Source organism: Corvus cornix, chromosome 4 (assembly GCF_000738735.6).
Source record: "Corvus cornix cornix isolate S_Up_H32 chromosome 4, ASM73873v5, whole genome shotgun sequence".
NCBI classification, from domain to species: Eukaryota; Metazoa; Chordata; class Aves; order Passeriformes; family Corvidae; genus Corvus; species Corvus cornix.
The window spans coordinates 69,365,774-69,388,451 of record NC_046334.1 but is presented as its reverse complement, the minus strand read 5'-3'; the positions used below and the strand labels follow the sequence as shown (position 1 = coordinate 69,388,451).

The 22,678-nt window shown below is 38.2% G+C and overlaps 1 protein-coding gene across 4 annotated transcripts in view; it reads left to right on the top strand.

Annotated features, from left to right (window-relative positions):
• CTNNA2 (catenin alpha 2) overlaps positions 1 to 22,678 on the top strand; it is a 463,437-nt gene that overhangs the window by 426,028 nt on the left and 14,731 nt on the right. For 3 of the 4 annotated variants that reach the window (XM_039550337.1, XM_019287148.2, XM_019287149.1), the window contains 4 exons: positions 3,151 to 3,332; positions 5,659 to 5,764; positions 8,332 to 8,466; positions 21,113 to 21,256. In XM_039550337.1, coding sequence (XP_039406271.1) covers positions 3,151 to 3,332; positions 5,659 to 5,764; positions 8,332 to 8,466; positions 21,113 to 21,256 — 567 coding nt within the window. The remainder of the gene's footprint in view (positions 1 to 3,150; positions 3,333 to 5,658; positions 5,765 to 8,331; positions 8,467 to 21,112; positions 21,257 to 22,678) is intronic. The other variant, XM_039550338.1, reaches the window with a different exon arrangement.

The window sequence follows — 22,678 nt, the reverse complement described above, 5'->3', positions numbered from 1 at the left end:
TGACCTTGGGGCTTTTGTGGTACCTAGTATCAGCTGTTTGCTCCAGCTAGTGCTGTAAGAGAAGGCTTTGCAGGTTTGGAATTTGCTGAAACCATGCGAGTAGTCAGCAAATTAAAAAAAAAAAAAAAAAAGAAGAAGAAAAAATCCCATCAGGGCACCACGTGCTGTATCCAGAGAAATCTTACATTAGTCATGTTTCCCAGTGTGCAAACCTGTCAAGAAGATCTGTTTAAGCTACTGAGTAGTCCCTGTAATTTAATTGTAATTGAAGACATTTGCTACTGAGTCAATGTAATTTTACCAGGGTAATTACATCATGATAAACTCCAGTCATTGTGATTTGCGACCTCAGCTTGTGCATGGGGTTTGCAAATTAAGCTGATGAGTGCTTCAGGGGTCACAGGTGCTGGGGAAGTGAAGTCTGTTAACACTCAGGAATATTCCTGTTAACACTCAGGATTATGCCCCCCTCTGATGAATGTTTACCTTTTACTGAATAGCCTTCTCAGCTCAGATTATTAAAAAAAAAAAATCAGAACATAATTTTCGGGAAAATACACCATGAAAATATATTTGACTGGAAAGAAAGGTTTTTTTAAAGAAAAGCCTTTTAACTTTTTCCAGCAGAGAACCAGCAGGAAACTGGGAATTATCTGAATGATTTTCATGGCTGTTTCACACAAGTCTGGTTTGTTATGATGTGCTGGAAGTGAAGTTATGGACTAAATGAGAAGCATCCTCCCCACACACTCAAACACCAGCAAAGCTGGTAACTGGAGTGAGGATTTCTTACCTTGGCGTCTGGAAGAGGATTTGTAGGGCTGACAACCTAAGGACCAACAAGCAAAGCTGCTGTGAAAGCTCAGAGGACCAGGACAGAGGAATTCTCAGCTGCTGTAGGTTGGGGCTTGACACAAAGGTTTTACATCCTGAAAAGAAACAGTAGAGTAACAAAAATTTAAAAGAAGCTTACTCAGAGGTATGGGAGAAATGTAAGACATGGATCCAGTGGAATGGGCAGAGATTTCTTTTTGTCTTGAATTAATTTCCCTGACTATTGAATATAGATGGTAAATAGAGCATACCATGTATCAGAAAAACTGGCATTTTATCATGACAACTCTAAGGCAAAAACTGTTGTCTTTGCATATTGAGGACATAACTTATAAATTCATTATCATCTACATGAAGAGAGATGGATCCCAGAGAGAGCTGGGTGACCAGGAACTGACATGGAAAAACGTACAGTCCCAAGAACTGCAGAATGGTACCTGGATACCTTACTCTGAGAATGATGACAGAGCTGTTCTGGATGTAGTTAATTATCTTTTGTGATTTTTATATTTTAAAGGGTAGAAAGTCCTGTTTGAGATATTCAAGGTATTGACTACTAAAGTAAGTCTCAGGTAGAACAGAAATGAGATACAGTACAGATTATTTTGTCAAATTTCACAGCCTTTCTTATTTTTTGGTTATGTTTAGGATTGGGTAGCATGTCATCCTTTCTTGATCTGAAACCCAAGTAAAGACTGCAGTAATTTATTTTACTGAGAATTGAGTTCACCAGGGGATTTAAGAGTCTGAAGTTCTATTACATTTATTGTGGTTATTATTACTGCTGCACTTAAAACCTTCTGCTTTGCTCAGCTACACACTGTATAAACATAAGACATCATAAAGAGAGTTCCTGAATAACATAGATTGCAATGTGGCACAGCAAGCAACAAATGATAAAAAACTAAAAGGGAAACTTGCTAAGCAGAAGCTGCCCAGTCCCCAGTCTGGAGTGCTAAGCAGAATAGTATCTTATCCAAACCTTTTCTGTGGAACAGGTGCAAAATATTTTCATTTGTGGAATGTGATGGATTTGTTTAATATGCTTACTCCATAAAGCTGTTAGTGTTTCAGTAGAAAGACTTGTGTTGGTCTTCAGTAGGCATAAAACTGGAATTTATGGGCTGCGTTTGCTATAGGATATGGCTGCTTTGAAAGCACATCAGCAGCTGGAACAGAAATATTAAAGCACTGTTTACCAGTTTAAAGAGTGTTCAGGTGAAGCTGCCACTCGAAGAAACCGCAGACAAGTCATACAGATAAACTTCCCAAATTCCACTACTCCTATCACATTCTCTTAACTTCAGTTAATTCCTCAGTTCTAGTGTTTTATATATTTATTTATTAGCTTGACTTACGCTGCATTTTTCTCTGCAGAGACTATTATGCTAACATTTGAAACTGCTGAGTTACATTGATAAGGCCTAATTAAAACTTGTGTTGAATTTTAATTTGATTAACTTGCAAATTTCTCATTTTCTGATCTACTGTTTATAACCCTTTTTAATTTCAGTTTTGGAAAAGGTCAATTACGAATTTTTAAAAGCCAAGAGCATTTTAAGGATGTGTAGAAAAAGACTTCAGCTGATTGAAAGTGACATAAACAAGAAAAAAATGTAATGACACTTAAATATGTGTCACACCCCATTAAATGCATAATGTGGTCTTCAGAACCCCTAGAGCCAAATAGTAGCTCAACTTGGAAATCATTATTCAAATTGTCCATTTGATCTTCAAAAGTAATTATTATAATTTTTTAGGGGTTTTTTTGAGGGAACTTCGTGCTTTGTTGATGCTGAGGCAGATCAGTATCAACCTGTTCAGTGCCTTTTTGCATCTCTTCCAAGAGGCAATTAGAACACTAAATATCATTAAAAGATATGTTTATTACAATTCACTTCAAATGTATTGTCTTGTGTGTCGTAGTTTATTTTAGTGTTGTGTTAATCTGAAATCCTCTATTTCTGACAGAGAATGAGAGAAGGGGAGACACAGCAATTCAGTCTGCCTTTTCCCTTAAATGTAACTTGTTTTATTCTTCATCCTAATTGAGATTCAATAGGAACTTAATCCTCCCGTGTCAACTGGTGAATAATCACGACATCATAAATATAAATTTTATTATCTTGAAAGTGCAAGAAGAGGCATAGACATGCTGTGAATGTGGTTTTGCCTGTCCTGACAGAAATCAAATACCTACTGGATTTTGCTTGGCATCTTCAACTCCCATAAAAATAAACTCAAGCTGTTGAGACCACTGGAAACATCAATTTGTAGCTTCCTTTTTTTCACACACAACTCCTGTTTTTTCTCCAGGCTATCATGGCTCAGCTTCCCCAGGAGGAGAAGGCAAAGATTGCCGAGCAGGTGGAGATATTCCATCAAGAAAAGAGCAAGCTGGATGCGGAGGTGGCCAAGTGGGATGACAGTGGCAATGATATCATTGTCCTGGCCAAGCAGATGTGCATGATTATGATGGAAATGACAGACTTCACCAGGTAAGGACAAAATAACCCCAGCTGAGGAGCTCAGATGTGCCACACCTTCCCCTTTCTGCTCAATTTGTACCCTTTCGAGATGATTCGCTGTGGTTTCGGGGATGCAAAGCAAGGAACACTCATCACATACACCGGTCTTGTGTATTTCTCCAAATGGGATTAATCACGTGAAGTTTTTGTGCTATTTTCAAGCCTCTTTTATTTGCAGATCATTTTGAATTTCAGCAGCAAAGTTAGTCTGTGACCTTACAGACACTCCAGTGACATTTCGTTTAGTACCCATCTAAATGCATGCACCTCTCTGAACTTTGAACATTTCAGCACAATTTGTGTCAATCAAAAATAATGGCAAAACTATTTATATCATTTGAACACTGAACTTCCTTCCAAAAAAAATCCCAAAGGAAATGAAACTGGTTTGATCTAATGCTTTGTGGGAGTCTGTCAGTATTGATTTCTTTTATTTTGCTTTCATTTTTTTTTTGTCTATTGATGTCTCATTCTTCTCTAATTGCATAGCATCAAAAGACCATTCATTGATGATACAGTGTAAACAGAATTATTATCATTAACAATGGTCATATTGTTAATCACACCGGGGAGAACAGTTTACAAGATCCTTTGCATTCCAGATCACCATAATAAATTAAATTTCATTCAGTGTTTATTTTTAAAGTGAGTTCAAAAGTTTAAATGGTATTTATCAAAATGTGATTACACAAAACAGGATGAAAATCTTCCTGGTTTTCTTCAGGATTAAAATCAGATATCCATTTATTCATCTCTTTGTGTTGTTCCATCCCTGGAAGTGTTCAAGGCCAGTTGGTTGGGGCTTGGAGCAACATGGTCTAATGGTAGGAGGTAGAACCAGATGGATAGGATATTTTACAGAATTCTGTATTACTTTTGTATTTGTATTGTCTTTGTGTCTCTGATCGTTCTGCCAGCAAAAAACCAGAGTGATAGCTGCCCAAGCAGTGTCACTGTATCATGGAAGGTAAAAATGATAGCCTAAAGCAACAGCCCAGAATATGCACATTTTCTGCAACCTCCTGGACCACCTTTGATACATTGAACATGACACTGAAAATTTCATAATTATATTTTCTAGCTTCAAAAGAACAGAACTAATCTGAGAATGAGAGAAAGCTACTGTCACATTTGAAGTAAATTAAAAAAAAAATCAAAGTGCACCTCTGTCTGCATCAGATTCAATAAAAAGTTGTTTAATATATTCCATTAAAACAGAAACAAGCCTTTCACACCTTTTTGGTTGGCTGTAGCCTCAGCAGTGTTAAACTAGAATAATTTTTCAAATGCATGGAGTCTGTGACAGTCAGATCTGCTCATGTAATTAATGTAGAAGCACACGGGGTCACCAAGAAGTATTGTTGCTGCAGTTTAAGTTCACCAGAAGTGGGATACTTCTATTTCATTGCCTGTTTAAGGTGGTAATGAAAGTCTGGAAAGAAGACTAAAATAGAAATATGTTTCAGCATGTTATTCTTTCCATTATAGATAAAAAAATCCAAAAATAATGCAATGTTGTGCTTAGAAAAAATGCCTTCTGTTTCATTAAAAAAAATGAGTATGTTTGATCATATTATGATTTTCCACATTAAAAAAAAAAAAAAATGGAAAATGAACTCACTTCCAGCTGAGCCTTTCTCAGAAACAGCAGCAATTTTATTGGTACAATCAGGATTAAATGTTCGAGTCTGAAGCAAACTCAGGAAGGTCTGTGGTGAAACTTTTTGTCTTAATACATTTTGGTAGCTTTAATGACTAAAATCAGAATTTTGTGCATCAGCTTAAAATATAGTGAAAGATCAGTCTTAAAGCTAGTTAAACGTTTTAAGTGTAACATTTCAGTGTGTAACATAAGGATTACGCTTCACCTATCTTTATTTTCCAACAAGAAGTCTGCTTAAAAAAGGTTTTCTAAAATGTGACATTTTTGCCCTAGACATGATGGGCTGAACATTTAGCACTGGCTTGGGAGTCACATAATTTTGAAATAGTTGTGTATTCCAGGAAGAACACTGGCTTAATGAGCACTTAAAAATGCATATACTATTAAGTACAGCTCATGTGCTTGAAGGCACCATCGGACTAAATTGCCAGTGAGGCATTTTGTAAGGGAGAGGAAATACAGCAGACAGATTTCTTAATCAAGCTGTACTATAAAGTACTTAAAAGGCAAAATTGTAATAAATTAAGAGGACATTCGTGTTGCTATTTTAAAATCAAGCACTAAACAGGGTCACTGAAACTGTTGCCTTTCATGATTTATTGAGATTGTGGGTAATCATCTTGTGTTTCACAGAGGGAAAGGCCCCCTGAAGAACACATCCGATGTCATTAATGCGGCCAAGAAGATTGCAGAGGCAGGATCCAGGATGGACAAATTGGCACGGGCAGTAGCTGATCAGGTAGCCCCAAAATGAGCAGAAATACAATGTAACCACTATGGATAAGTTGCCTTTTGCAGGAAAAGTCTGTCTTGGCAGAAAATTACCTGTTGGGAGTCTGGATCCTGATCTTCCCATAGAAATTGGTTCTTCTACACCCATCAGCATTTTGAAGAACAGGAAAGGCATAAATGAGTCTCTCCAAAGCTCAGAAATGCCTGAGTGTGGCAGCCTCACTTCTGGGCCTGCTAGAATTAGACAGAGACTCTTTCAGGTTGGAAAAGACCTGTGAGGTCACCACATCCAAAATGTATTTGCTGTTAAAAAAGGAGTGGGGACTTGGATGCTCCGTTCCCCTTGCCAAGTGCCTAGGAATCCTTAGATTCTTTTCAGCTCATTCTTCTAGCAATTTCCCTTGATATGGAACTTTACTCCTTCAAGGTTCTCTGACTACCTATTTTCTGGTTTACCTCAGCATATTGTGCATGTTGTGGGGTCTGTGTCCTCACTCCCATTACCAAATTCGTGTCACAGCTGGACAGATGAACTTGCTGTATGTATATTTTCAGATTGGATTATCTATTCATCTGGAGAGCACGAGGAAGCATCATATTAAAAGTCAAGAGCCAAATTTCAAATCTAGGTCCTACATATCAGGTTTTAGATTCAGGCAAATGAAATGTCACTATTTTTTCCCTTGTAAATTTCCTATTGTTTCTTTCATTTCATTGTCATCGAGAGAAAATTTGCTGGAAGTGGGAACTGGTAACTTCCTTGCCTTTAGTCTTCCTCTTCAAAATAAGTGTGTCTTTTTCTTCTTCGAGTGTGATAGTGTGTAACACACCCTGCCATGGAAAATGGGCCAGAGTGACAAAAACCCCAAAGCTGCCCATTCTCCTGTAACCTCCAAAATGTTGGGTTTAGGTTTTCTTCAGCAGCAGCAAGCATTTTTCCTGTAGTTAACCCATTCCAGTCCTTCAAATGTAGCATTTGTTCATTTTAACACAAGAAAGAAGAAATCCATCTGTCAGCTGATGAAATTCCTAGTCTGCAGTATTTGCAGAGGTGGAATATTTTAAAGAAAGAAACACAAGGAGACTTGTTATGCTTAGAGTGCCTTGACTTGAGTCACATTTTAAATTTCAGAGGACTGTAACCCTAATAATAAACAGTGAAATCATTTTGAGAACGAAGTATTTGTTTTAGTGCTTGCACTTTAATGATATTTCACAAAAATTTGGAGACCCTGATGCAATATAAAGTTTTTGTGGACAGTTGCATTTTTAATTATTGTTCCAATGAGAGAGCCTTACATTTTTTTTACTCCAGGGTGCTTATATTTAAAGCCTTGACAGCTCTCTAGAAGTACTGCTTTAAAGTTCATTCCTTTCAGTTCATAGGCTTCAAGAATTGAGTAAATATTTTTATATTACATTGGCACCAGTAGGGAGAAGAGGTCTTTTAGGGATTAATGCCTGAATGGTGTGGCAGCTGTCTGAGGAAGAGAGACTCTATAGCAGCCACAGTGAAGCTCCAGCTTTGTTTATTATTAGTTTTAAAGGAAGAGAAAAAAGCCAAGTGATCCTTTTGGGGTTATAGACAACAATATATCCAACTACTTCACCATGAACACATTCCTTGCCAGCATTAGCTGCTGGGCCAGAGCAGTGATCTCAAGGCAGGAGCTGTGATGTTGTTGACTCACGTGCATTTAGTTCCATCAGTTTTTCTTGAAATTCTTTGATAATATTTTTTTTTAATTGAGCATAAACTCTGAAAGGTGATAAAAAGGCATATTTGGAATCTTTGTTCCCCAAGCTATGCAGGAACATTGTCAGTCAGACTTTGCTGGGTAGCCCCAAAGAGTATTTACTGGAAACATGCTGTTAGCAATGGACCCTTGTAGCTCTGTTTCATCAGAGTGAATTACCGAGGTCTGTTCTCCTGAGGCAAGACTTTGAATATTAACTACGAGGCTGTTGTTTGTTATGCTGTTGATATTGTGGGGGATGATTCTGTTAAGAGTCCCAGAGACTATGAATAAATTGTACTGGAGCCTTTTTTAGTTCTATTGATTATGAAACCCACACAGCATCCAGCACATTTGACCTAATCTCATCGTCTGAATGTCTGCACAAATGCCAGGGAAGCTGCCAGGCAGACAAGAGTTGGCATTAGAGTGGGGATAACCACTCAGAACTGGGTTTTCCTGGACTTTAACTGGTCCATATCGGATGTTAACTTGGACACCCAGCAGGCAGCCTGGAGTTTCAAATTAAACCTGGTCTTTTGGCTGCTCAATACAATACCATAAATTAATGCAGAGCGTAATTTAAAACTATTATTTTCATAATGCTGATAAAGAGGTTTCTCATTTTACAGAAAGCTAGAGTGCATCTTTAGGTTTCAATTCATAAATCTTGAGTTAAATGAAAGGTAGAATTTGAGTTTTCACACTTTATCAAGTACCTCATGTAAAGACAAAGTGGAATAGATCCACCTAACACACACATATTGCCACTATCTGATTAGCTGTCTCTAATCTCATGAACTCAGCTACATCTAATCAATATTTCTGTTTTGTGCAGTGCCCAGACTCCGCCTGCAAGCAGGATCTGCTGGCTTACCTGCAGCGCATTGCCCTGTACTGCCACCAGCTTAATATCTGCAGCAAAGTGAAGGCAGAAGTTCAGAACCTGGGTGGAGAACTCATTGTATCAGGGGTAAGCTGGGATTTGTATTTAACCATTTGTTTCCCATGTAGGACTTGAAAGGGAGTGTTTTTGATTGCAATAATGTACAAAACAAAAATCCACTGATTCATAAGCATTTTTTTTTTAAATTCTGTCACCAATATTCCAGGCCTTATAATAACTTGTGTAGAGCAATTTGATTTTCCACTTACCCTTTGTTTATACTAACCTTGTAGAATCTCCATTCTTCCAAAAGAAAAGTAATTTCATAGCCTAGAAAGTCATTGCCAAGCTGTGAATATTATGATTATTTGGAGCTTTTGTATATTTGCTCATTATAAATCTTCTTTCCTCTGTTAGTACTGGTAATTTCCTTCCTCTGTGCAGAAGCCAGCTCTGTATGAAGTGCATATTGTTAAGATGGTGATGACTAATGGGATTCATTCACTCAGGTTCCAATGCATACTAGGTTTAGCAAAAGACTCTGGAAGGCCAGCAAAATATTTTAAATTTTGATGCATGTGCTGTTTTCGAATGCTATTGCAAGCACAATGATTATATACTCTAATACCAGCCAGTTATTTCAGTTATTTTCAACACTACAAACCTCTTACACAACCTTTTGTAGAAATAAAGACAGGCAGCAGTAATATTATAAGCAATGAGTCAATGAGGTTTTTTACATTTTTAAAATATTTTTTCTTTTCTTCTCCTATGCTGGCCTTTGAGCCTCTTGGAGAATACTAGAACCAAGCAGTAACAATGACTGTTCTTCATGATTTTTTCTTTCACACTAGTTTAGCCCCATGACACCTTTGTTATCCTCTAACTCAAGTACAGACCATATGTATGTAAATTTATGACATATTCCACTCTCCTGAGTGTGTTTTCAAAACGATGGTGATTTGTGAGACCCAGGATGCTCGAAATAATGTGTTTCCAAATGTGGTTTTGAAAAAGCACCCTTTCATTGTTTAAGCCCAATCAAGTACGAAGATTATTAGGATAACAAGCTTGTGCCCTTCATTCCATCCATGAGATTCCCCAGTGGTGTCACTGGCCTTCCTCAGACATACCAGAAGTCACAGAAAGTGTTCTCAGTCACATAACATTTTTATTTTTTTTTTGCAAAGCACTATAGAAGGTCTTAAACATTTGCCAGGCTTTCTTGGATCAGACATTCTGAAGTCATATCACAGTCCTAAAAGGAGCTGCTTAAAGGTTCCTGTATCTGTCCTGCAATTGGTCTTCATTTCTTGACGTATGTACGTATGTAATTTTAATACCTTGATCTTCCCACAGCAATGAAAAGATCCTCTTCCATTTTCCTGACAGCAACGGCGTGATCTGTCCTTGTATCACTGACAGCTATGCTGCATCATAATTGCTATGATCTTTTCTTACCTCCTGCCATCTGGGTCCAGCCTTTCATACCCATTGAGTTGTCATGTTCATCTCTCTAAAACAATTCCCCGAATCAGTGCTTCTCCCGGCTTGGCTTTTGTGGTTGTGTGTGTTTCTTTTTTCGAGTCTCTTTATTCAGTGTTTGTGGATGCTGAATAAGCCATTGTGAACCTCGAGCATCTCCTCGTTCCTGGAACATCCCCATGCGTTGTGGAATTATAAGTGGCCAAACTGCTTGAGTTCATCATTCCAGTCTGGCATTGTTGGCACCCACTGCTTCCCAGGCTCCATCACCATTGTGTCTCTGTTTGGTGGGGTTTTCACAGTCAGTCTCAAAGGCAAAACGAGCTTCAACCATGGAAATTATTTGTGTCTGTTCCAAAGACGCAGTAAAACTAACCTACAGAAAATTTGAAGATTGCCCAGCTTGCTTCTTCTGCTGGTGCTCTGAACAGGAGGAGGTATAGTGAGTTGAACTCCTGTGCATCCCTTTGTGAGAGCATTATCTTGTGATCTGACATGACACAGTCAGTGCAGAGCTTTCCTGACAGTGTTTTCTGAGCTGTTGGTCTTCAAGGTGCTGGGTACTGTATGCTCCTTTGCTATCCAGAGGTCTGGTATCCAAGTGCACATCCACATCTGCTTGTCTACTTGCTGCTTCTGCTTCCATCTTCTTCTTCATTCTCTCTTGGATAGCCAATTACAAATAAACAGTATTTTATTTATACCAAAATGAAATACCATTATTTGGCAACTTGCATACAGTACATGTTAGAAGTGCTATAGAAATCCAGAACTCAAGCTTCCCAACCTGTGCCTACAGAAGTAAGTTTCTGTGATTGTGCTATATTTAAGTGTTTAGATGTAAATATCAAGCACCATGACAATTATTACAATATTGTAATTTACTACTGTGTTTAAAAAGAACCACAATACAATTCAGATCGATCCAAAAGATGACTTACAATTCAGAATTGTTATGGGGAGTAGAATCTCTGCTTGAATTTTTTCATTATTAAGAATATTAATCAATATTTATAAATGAAATGAATGTATGCATATGTTTGTTTGGATCTATGTGTGGGTGTATGCATATTTATATATAAAGGAAAGAGACATAAAACCAATTAAAAGCTAAAAGACAGATGAAAGCCACCCCACAGTTCTTACAGTTTTGTTAGAGAAAAATGTTGCAACAACTTCAAAAATACTGTGTGCATAACATTTAATGTGCCATATATCTTTTGATGAAACTTCTATTTCTTTTTTCCCCCCCAAGATTCAGTAGTTCAGTATGGTTTATCTCTGAAAATAAGCATAAAGCTGATCGTGTTTGCTTTTTCCTCTATAGATTGATATGATTCTAGCATAACATATGAAGGGTCCTTTTTGACATCAGTGACTTTGCTGCAAATAGGAAAACAGATCAAAAAGTAAGAAAATGTCACAGTCCTGAATTGTAAACTATTTCAGTAAAGGACCCATTATTTGTTTTCCCTTTTCTTTCTCCCATTCCTTCTTCTCTCTGCTCTTTTTTCTCCTTTGATCTTTCCCATCAGACTCCTTCCATGCAGATAGCAAAACTATTTTTACCACTTGAGTAAGACGTGGCAGTTGGGAGTTAGCACACATCAACTAATTCCTCATTAATATTAACAGAGCAAGGGCAATTTAGACTGTCGGTTGACATGGCCCTTTATGTTCCAAGGTGAGACTTAATTCCTGATTCCAATGGAGTTTTGAAAAATAAAATGAGGAAAAAACCTGATACCAGTTCTTCTGTGAGGAGCCCTGAAAACTCAAAAAAGATTGCAGGGAAGAAAGTAACAAAAAATGGTGAGGAGGATGTTAGATAAAAGCAAAAAGAAATTAATAGCAAAAATTGCAGAAGATTTAAAAAGTATTTCTAACTGTGCAGATGATATCCTTGTTCCTAATAAAACTCTCTTTGACCTTGGTCCGTAAACAGATATATGTTTCTGTAATTTTAGATTTCAATATTCAATTTCTAGTTCCCCTCTGAGAATAAACAACCTCCTTTAATGAAATTACAGAGCAAAAGCACTTCAAAATAATTTGCTTTGTCTCTTGCTTTGGTTTATTTAAGGTAATGCCTGTTTGCTTCATAATCACTTGCAGTATTATATTGGAATGAATCCTCTGAGGTGCTGAGAGCACACTACTCTAAGTGAAGTAAATCCCATTTACATATACTTAGCTCTTGCTGATGGCCTTGCCTTTTTGTGGGAGCTACTTTTGTTCAATAGAGTTGCCTTTAATGATGATGTTTCTTATTTGGATAAAAAGATCAGACTTCTAACTCTAGGGCTGCTTTATTTTTCTAGCATTCACGTCTGCCTCTTGTTAGCAAGAGAATTACAATAAAACAGATCTATATATTCATTTCCTATTCTAGAATAAATATCCACTTGTTCTGTTTACTGCTGCTCAGAAGCTGATCAGCTCATTTAGCTACTACCCATTTAGGCTATAAGCTTGCATTTTTTAAAGTTCTTGTTTATATTAGTAGATTTGCCACAATTTTTCCCTGCAGGATTAGATTGAGCAGAATTTAAGAAAATCCCTTATCCAAGGCAGCTCCTTATCATGTTCAGTTTGATTTAAAGCTCTAAAGATAAAATCAGCTGTATTATCAGAAAATTTGCCAGAGTCTTAAACTTCAGAACCAGACAGATATGCAGGGTTGTACAGAAAAGCAGCCACGTGCCTTTGAACACTGTCCAAAAATACGGAATCAATAGCTAAAGCACACTCCAAACATACACTTTAGCTGGATCCAGTTCCCAGTTATTTTCCAAGTCCTATTTATCTTAACATAATAGGCTCAACTGTGATACCCAGAGCATGATTCCTATATTCTGTTGAAGGTACAAGACAGTTTAGTTAAGATTGTGAGTTTATCAAGGAGTTCTTGCTTGGTGAATTTAAGTGAGGAGTTTGGCAGGAACAGGAAGGTAAAAGGGCTGGAGCCACTCCATTAATTTTGGGTAGGACGTGATGAAAATTGGCATAACACCTGGACTGGGAGGGTGGATACATAAAAGTATGAACAGATACAGGATATACTGCAAAATAATTGTATGTTTATTTGTGATCAGAGATCAGAGTAAGGTAACCAGAAAGAGCCAGTCCTCATCAAACATGCATGAGGCTCATTATTTATCACAGAATAACAGTGAGCATCCAGCAGTTATTTCAGGTGAGCTCAGCAGCAGTTTCCTTATCAATTCTGCCTACAGATCTTTCATCTAATAAAAATGGCTTAAATGTCCTACTTTTCTTTCAATTAAGGCTGAATCACTCTAAACTACCTTGTACTGTAAAAGCAAGTTGGTATCATGTGGGCAGTAAAGTATCACATTCCTACTTATTAATTCTGTAGACTCAAGGAAAAATCAGGTAATTTGAAGTTCACCTGTTAATAAAAGTGAGCAAGGCCATCTTTCACTGAATTTGGATTAAGAGGATGTACCCAAATAGTTGATTAAGAGTAAAAAAACCCCGCCTTTCTGGGGTGTTTTCCTTTAAAACAAGGTTGGCAATTGGAGAGAACCTTTGCATTTAAAATGCTAAAAATACATTTAAAATATTTGACAGAATGGACAAAGTGTGATTTGGAGTTTGGTAAACAGAGTGATTTAATTCTCCTGAACCAGGCAAGAATTGAGCATTATGTGAAAGAAAGTTTCATGAAGGGAGAGTTGGTAAATTGACAAAACTGTTGGGTTCCTTTTCTTGAAGATTCTCAGGAGTGCAAAAAGGTTACTCAGCTAACGACAAAATGAGTTTTACTATAAATTTATAATAGAAATTGAACAACTGGCCCATATATCCTTGTCTCTAAACTGTAGAGAAGTGGATAAGGAGTTGGCTGCATGGTCACACTCAAGGAGTTGAAGTGAAGGGCTCACTGTCCAAGTGGACACCAGGGATGAGTGTGTTCCTCAGGGGTCGGTGGTGGGACTGGCACTGTTTAACATCTTGGTCAGTGACATGGACTGTGGGATCAAGTGCACCCTCAGCAAGTTTTGTGACAACACCAAGCTGTGTGGTGCCACTGACATGCTGTAGGGGAGGGATGTCATCCAAAGGGACTAGAGAGGTGGGTCTGTAAGAACCTCATGAAGTTCAACAAGGCTAAATGCAGGGTCCTGTGCCTGGGTCAGGGCAATCCCATGCACAAACACGGGCTGGGAGGAGAATAGACTGAGAGCAGCCCTGAGAAGAAGAGCTTGGGGGTGTTGGTTGATGAAAAGCCCCACATGACCCAGTAATGTGCACTGGCAGCTCAGAAACCACGGGGGTGCTGGGCTGCATCCAAAGCCGGGTGGGCAGCAGGGGAGGGAGGGGATTCTCCCCATCTCCCAGGAACCCAGCCACAGTATAAGAGGACAGAGTCTTAAGCTGTGCCAGAGGAGGTTTAAGTTGGACATTAGGAGGGATTTCTTCACAGAATGGGTGATTAGACATTGGAATGGGCTGCCCAGGGTGGTGGTGGAGTCACCATCCCTGGAGGTGTTTAAGGAAAGACTGGACATGGCACTCAGTGCCACAGTGGTGCTGGGTCATAGGATGGACTCCATGAGCTCAGAGGTGTTTTCCAACCTAGTTGATCCTGTGATTCTGTGGAAGAAGTGGATAAAGGACAGCACTTTGGAAATAATAAGGAAGTAAGCCAAAGAAATAGGGGATATGAAATGGTCAGGGGAATAAAGCCAAACCAAAAGCAGGATAGGAGTATGAAATCAAAGAATTGCAATGTTGGGGAAGGACTGAGATGAAGTCAGGACCGTAAAGCTGATTGAGCTCCACAATAATCTCTATTTTCCAAACATAACAAGCAGGGAGAGAAAATAAAAACTCAGGGTCTTTATTTTGGCAGTTGCGCAAAACAGCTTCCAGGACAGGAAGTCTGGGGCTGGGGGGGGAAAGTGAGAGAGCTTGATCTGCACTGTGTATTCAGCTAGCTCATGTCATCTGCTTTGGGAGACTTTAAAGACATGAAAAATACAGAGAGATGTTTCAGCTGGACAGTTTAGGTTGAAGATATATTTAAATAACCTCTGCATAAGTGTTTGAATTTATGCAGATATACTGATAAATGTGAGGGTGAAATAAAGCCATAGTAAGTGTACTCTGTTCCAAAATATATGGCTATGTGAAGCATATATACTTCATAGGTTTGGATAAACCTTTATCTGGAACAAATCTGTTTGAACTGACTAATACAGAAGTCTCCAGCTCCTGCTGGCACAGAATGTTCCTCAGTACACTGTCCAAGAAGGGACTACCTGACGATGTAGTGACATAAAAAATTTATCATCCTGACACTGAGTCAATTTACTACTCCTAAAGGACAAAGGCACCAGTGAGTTATGCAGGTTAATCAAAATGAGTGCTGATAAAATCCCTCATGGTCATATATTCATTATATATGATGTATTTTATGGAAGCACTGTCTTAGGGCTTTCTCAAAGTTAAAACAGTGAAGAATTCCTAATTATCCTATGAAAACATCTTAAATTAAAAAAAAAAAGGCATAAATAGATGTATCTGTAGTGGCTCTAAAGCCATTTGCAATACCTCTCCCAAATATTTGACAGTAATAAGAATTTAGTTTGTTATATGTAGCCTACCTTTTGCACCCCAGTAAAGGTAGCACAGACCAGGAGCCCAGAGAGTTTATGCAGTTGGCTTCCTTGGAGGAATTCAAGCCTGGAGTAGACAGTGTAGCAGCTGAGAAGATCTAACGTCAGTAATCAACCCATTTCAAGTCAAAAGTTGTACAGGAGTCCTCCAGAGGTCTCTTTAAATGTTTGTTCAGTGTTTTGATTCAGGCAAGTGAAAGATCCCACAGGATCTTGTTCCTGTGTCAGGGAGTTCACAGGGTTTTGCCTTTACAAAAGGTGCTGGATTGGATGATAGCACATACCCTGAGCTTTGGGCTTCAGGGGGATCATAACTGTGATCCACAGAAAAAACTGTGCAGAAGCCTCTGGAAAGGTTAATTTGTTTTTATTAGTGTATGGCCGTTCCTTCAAAGAAGGTGGATGGTGGCAGGCAGAATTTATATAAGGAAAAGCAGATGAACAAAGCTCAAGACACAAGTGAAAAATCCAACAAGAAAATATTTTTCATGCAATCATCTCAGTTCTTTTGAAGCTCCAATTTTTTTGATATAAGGCTATTTTTAGGACTAAGAAAATACCTCATTTTATATAAATGCATATGTAAACACACATAAATATGAAATATTTATACGTCATAAAATACATCGTAATCTTTCCATTTATCCTGCATAAATGGAAAGATGTTATCTAGAATTTAATTTTCAAAGCAAAATTACACTGCACTTGTCTTCATTAGAATATATTCATGGAGACAAGAAGAATGCACACCATCTATATGTCTGCATTCAGTAGGTTTAAGTTTAGACGGGTCAGACTTTTATCCTTATTAAGAAGCATTTTGGCTCCACAGAACATGCTCTTGTGCTTTATCAGGTGACCAGTATTCAAGCATTTGTGGAGATTACATTTATTGAAATTTCTCATTAGAAGAATTTTCTGCAAAGAGAAGCATTTCTGATACCAAACAATATTAAGCCATCTAATTCCTTGAGAACAACGCAAAATGTGACAGATTCAAGACTGAGGCTTGAAACAAATACGACCACAGAAAAAAGGTTAGAGAATTGAAGGAAATACTGTTGTATTTGCTTCATTACATACTGCATTTGCTTTAAAAATAGTAGCCACTCAACAATTCAAAGCTCGCCTGCTGTGGTAGTTACAGCTTCACTTCAGGCTGTTTTCCTATTCCAGGCCATGCTGAATGAGTTGGGAAGAAAATGGGAATATAATGGTTTTGTGATACACAAATTACACCAGCCCTGCAGTAATTAGCAAGGCTCAGAGACCATTCTAACACAACCTAAGATATGGTCCTAAAGGATTATTCCTGTAAGAATTACTATAAAGAGAGAGAGGACTTTGGTGCTATCTGATGTTTACTTCTTTTCCTGTCTTACTGCCTTTAGCAGAGATGGTTTGGGGCCAAGTGTCACCATTTGGTATTAAATATGAATTCCTTTACCCTGGGGCATTCTCAGTTGGTCTCCCTAATGCAGAGCATAGATTTGCTAATAGGTTCATCCCAAGGCCTTAAATGAAACTGAGTTTTGTTTCTTGCACATGAAATTATAGGGAATGAATTTCCCGTCTGAATAATGACAGCTTTAACCCACAATAGGAAATTTTGGATAATATTTCTTACAGAAATACATCTTGTTGCTCCTGCAATTATTTAACTCCTTGAGTTTGAACATAGTGACACTAAATCCCACTTCTAAAAGTACTATCAGATGGTGCTTTTGCAGATAGTAAAAGAGTAACAACTAAAGTTCAGACTTACCAGTTCCTTTGACTTTAATTACACTTCTTGACAACTGGAGTTGTAGATGAGTAACACATATAGAACTACTCCCAGACAAGATTTGCCCTCAAGGGAAAACATCAACAGGTGTTACCAGCCTGAGCAAAATCTACTGCAAATACTGAACAGAACAGCTTACAATAAAGTGTTTAATAAAACTCACAAATGAGATGTATTTCTATTAAAGGTGGTAGGTCATAATGGCCTTTAGAAAGAGAGCAAACGGAGTGAGGAAGGTTAAAAGTTGCCTTCTGTCTTTAACTTCTGAAATATTTTCTTCCATACTTGGGACATATTATTATTGAAATTATTTATGTACCTCATAAGAAGCAAAGGAAGAATAGTCCTGTTGCCACATCTAATCTTACATGGCTGATAAGCAGCTGCATCAACAAAAAGGATTTGTTTTGTGCAATGTATTTAAGACATTGATATGAAGTCAAAGTAAAAACTATCCAATACCAGAAAAATCAATCCTAACCTCTTACTGTTAGATATTCTCAAATGTTTTCTTTTAGCATCAGTTCTTTCTGATTCTGACTAATGCATCATCAAAACCTTGTGAACTGGGTTACCAGGTAGGTAATAGTATGTCTAGAAACTGAGATGAAGTAAACAAGTAACGTGTCCTAAATCTCATCAAAGACCAAATTAGAACTCTGTAAAACTGGATTAGAGCATCAAGATCTGGGCCAAAAGACTGCAGAAACATTTTAATCCCCTTTTTGTATCTGCAACTGGATTCAACATTTCCATTGTCAAAAAGTTAGAGAAGTTACAGCTTTATTCAGTGTCAGGTAGGATGTTCCATATTTCATCATTCCTTAACTATGACAGATAATGTACAAAAAGGATTTTCCCACTTATCCATCATGCCGATGCCCTACAGCAGCTGGCCCTCTTTGGGTCAGAGGTGTGTCTGTGCTAAGCTCTCAGACTTTCATGAAATGTGTCCCCTTGGCATTTATACATGGCCTTTTCAAGCTCTTCTTTCAATTCCTTACAATCCATCCATTCTTACCTCCTGTCTGTACTAGTCTGGGTAATGCTTCTGCAGGGTTGGTACTCCCCAGCTGCTCTCTGTGCTCAAACTTTACAGACAGCACCCAGGAGTGCCTGTGTGGTGCCTGCCTTTCCCACCACTGTTCATCCTTTTAAGCAAGAAAGAAAGCACACTGGGATTTTTTTTCCAGCAGGTCTTTGAGGTCAGACTGAACATGGACCCTTACTTTAAGATGACTTCTAGTGCCTGGGTGCAAGTGATTAAATCAATTACTTGACCTGCATTCACATAGTTTTCTTATGCTGTTAGGCTTAGCTTACATCCCTTAAGAAAATACTTGATATTAAAGTCTTCATTTACTATCTCTTTGCATTTCCATGCATTCATTTAATTAATCTTAGTCGTGTTCCTTGGAGCATTTGGAAGATTTCTGCACTTTCTTGAATGTATATACATTTTAAAAATGTTTTCATGAGGTGTATTCTTTCTCTGCTTTTATTCAGTAATGTGTTCTAGTGTATGTTCACAACTCAGTCTTAACCTTGCTTTTCACTTAATATTCTCTTTATCAACTACAGAAATCATACTAAGCAGGTCAAAACAAGATTTCAAATTTAAGCAGTACTAGCCCCAAAACACCATCTGGGGTATAATCTGCTACCCAATCTATTGAACTGTTTATATCACATTATCAGGGTGGAATTTTCCGTATTTCTCCGTATTTCTTATCTTGTTACTGAAAAATATCCTTGGCCATACTCAGTCTTACAGGATTTAGTTATGCTACTTTCATATGTTTCATCCCAATAAGAGACAGTTTAACTCTTTATCCCTCTAAACTCTCTCTTTAGGAGAGCTGCTGTTACATGTGTAATTTTTCTCATATTTAAGATTATATCCTCTGAACATCCTTCTCTTTATCAGAAGGAGCAACCTGACTTAGGCTTCATGAGGTCTGGTGGTCACAGGAGTTCGAAATATATTCCTACTTTATTTGGCAAAAACAACTGTGGTGCAGTAGTCAAGCCATAGGTTACCTAAGTTATGAATTCACTGAACACTACTTGGTACTTTTTACCATAAAAGCCTTTAAAAATTGGATTTTTCTTTTCTCTTTAGCAGGCCGTTAGACATAAATATTAATAAGGAGTCGATGCAATACAGGGGACCAGAGGAGGTTTTCCTCCCCTCTGTCTTCAAAAGTGCAAATAGTTTGTAATCAAGAGATGATGTGAAAACAGTTAAATTATGAACAGCACTATCATCACTTAGCATTCCTCAGCTGCAGCCTAGTTTTGCATTGTGTTCCTGCAGTTACATTTCATCTCTAACAGCCACAGTAACTCTTCATTTCGCCCACTGGGCACCCATTTGTTGAGTTTTTAAATCCACACATGCACTGGTTTAAAGCAGCATCTGCAGATACTGCAGGATAACCATGATGATAAATGTTTTGAAGGTTAAGAAGGAAAATGCTTGACTTCTGTTGTTAGGTGGAGTGACTGGTACTAGACATGAGTCACATACTCTCTTTTTTCAATAGGAGGAAAGGAGAAAAAAACAACACACTGACCGAGCAGGGAATGCACATTAATCATTATTAAGACAGAGAAACTAATCATGATTAGATTACAGTTCACATGATCTTTGTAGCACCAAAAAGCCTGAGGGAAAGCATCAATATTAACTCTGTGTGCTTTTAATACATATCCTTAAAAGAGATTTAAGGAGTATTTATTTCTCCTCTTCCAAAAGGCAGGATCTTATGCTAGCAGTCTTTACTGGCACTGAATAGTCCCCCATTCTCTAAGCAGTTTTATTTAATGGAGTTAGGTTTAGCAGCAGAAAAAAAGATACTATTTTTTTCAATTTTAGTCTGCAGCTAGGTTATTAAGAAAATCCCAGTGGATAATATAAGCAATTATGTTTACTCCAAAACCTGCTTTTCCAGAATTTGGATGATAAAAATACCATTTACAATAAATTAGACTGAATATCCCATTTTAAGTCATCCAGTTTCAGTCCTTGGGATGTCGTTTGAAAAAAAAAGTGTGCCTCAGCCTGTATAGCTGTCATTGTCTAAAAATGTACATCTTTAAAAACATCACCTCTTTGCAATTTTATTGATATTTTCTGGAACTCAAAAGTGTGCTCTGTAAATAAATGTATGCCCAGAATTTTTATACTTCCCTCACTTTTTCTTTCAGCACAGTTTGTCAGTTCTCATTTTCGATGCAAGAAAAACATAATTCTTTTCCTGACCTCCTTCATGCAGTAGTGCAGGAGGCCCAACCCTCTGGATTACTCTACTCAAGGGTCAATCCACAGGTGTGAATTGGATGTTTTTCCCACATGGGGGGACACAAATGTAATTCCTGTTGTAGTCACGGGAATTTTAGCTGCTTGCACTGGTGTGGATGTTTTTGTGCAGTTTGGCTGTACAAAACCATACATAAAATAGAGTCACTTGGGAATCTATTGACCAAATTCATCTGGTTGATAGATTGATGTCAGTCAGCGTTTAATTGGGATGGAGCTTTCTGTCCTCTCTGGTTGTCATCAGAAGGTGCCAAAAATTTTCCCCTTTTGAATCAGCAAGCCCTGTAGGGCTGGCAGGCTGACCCTGTGCTGTGGGAAGGAGTGAGAGGAACCCCCAGCCAGTGGGGTTACTCATCGTGGAGGAGGCCTTGTGTTCCTTGGCCAAGCATAGCTCCTTCAGCACACGTTTCCCTCTCTCCTCACCTCTACGCTACGGCACAATATTTCTCTTGCTCTCTCTCTCACTATCTCTTTTCTGTATCTCTCGGAAATCAGACTGGAGTTCAGAGCACTTTCACTACCTTTTATGAGGTAGAGTGTGATGTCATAGATGGGGGCAGGGCTAGTCAACTTTCCACCCACCCACCCACCTGTGCTGAGGGAGCTACGCTTGAGACTGGAAGCGGTGACTCCTCAACGGTGAGTAACCTCCTGTCTCATCTATGTCTTTATAGGTCTGGGGGTGGAGGGAAGAGACATGAGAATGGGGGATTTTCTTGATAGCTTCTCTTTTTTTTTAATTAACCATAGGACTCACAGAGTTAATTGCACGTGTTGTCTTAGTCACCTGCGAAGAAGCGTTTCCTCCCTGGCCTGAAGCCCCAGAGTTAACTTCACCTGCAAAGCAATGGCCACGTTTCTCTGCAGAGGTGGTCCATTGGCTGATGGTTAAACTGATCCTTCAATGTTTATATTGTCCTGTGAAAGGCAGGCTCTGATCCCCTTGAACTCAGCTGCTAAACTTCCATTAATTTAATTACAGTATTTAGTTACAGTGCTGGGCCATAATTTTCCTGAAGTTCTTTATGATTAAAGACAGATGGTTTTATTTATATATTTATCATTACTAACTGTGGATAATGGCTGTTTATATGGGATAGGATTTCTTTTTATTTTATATTCTCTATTACTGTTTTTATTCACTTTTTCCAGTATATTTATGAATCTGTGTATTGACAATATGCCAATTATAAGACCTCTTTTATAGATGAAATAAAATTCAAAGGTAAATTGTAGAAGACATAAAATTAAGCAGGAAACCCTGGGGAGACGTAACTCAGATTTAACCTTTGAAATTATAAATCAAAGCATTTGACTCTTTTTTTTCTTTGATAAAAACTTGAGATGGGCAGGGATACTGCTGACTGAATTTCTTGGTGTGTTTTTTGTCTCACTACCTAAATGTTATGATTTTACTTTAAAGCATTGTTTTGTTACCTATTTTCCTCGGCCCAGGTATTACTGCTTCACTGTTTTAATATCCCCCAGCATATTAAAAAAGACAAGATCGACTATGAAGATCTTCCTTTCTTGTTCTGCCTCCTGGGTATCTGTTAAAGCTGTCAAGATGTCAGATCTCTCATACTAAAGGGCAGAAGAAGGATCATACAAAGATTTTGGGCCCTAGGGATACTGCAAATCTTGCTATTCTTGTTCATTTAAAGCTCTTTACCAGCTTCGTGTGGGGTCTTGTCATATCCCAGTGAGAGGCACTAAAAGGCAGCAACATGTCCTCAATAAATCAAAGAAAGAGAGTGCAATCACAGCCTTTTCAGCAGAGATGGTCCATAGTCTGATTGATGAAGTACTTCTATTTCCAGGTGACTAGGTGGCTTTGAGCAATTGGGTAAGGATTCAAACCATTCCATCTTCTGGTCAGTGGCATGTGTTGGGATTTGGTCCATAGCGATGGATAGATATTCCTCAGGAATGCTCTTTGTATCAATGCACAGGCAATCTAAATTAAATTCGGGGAGGGTGAGAGTCTTGTTTACAAAGCTACCTACCAAAACTTTCACAAATGGTTGTTCCCCTCCCTGTCAAAGAGAAAAATAGCGACAA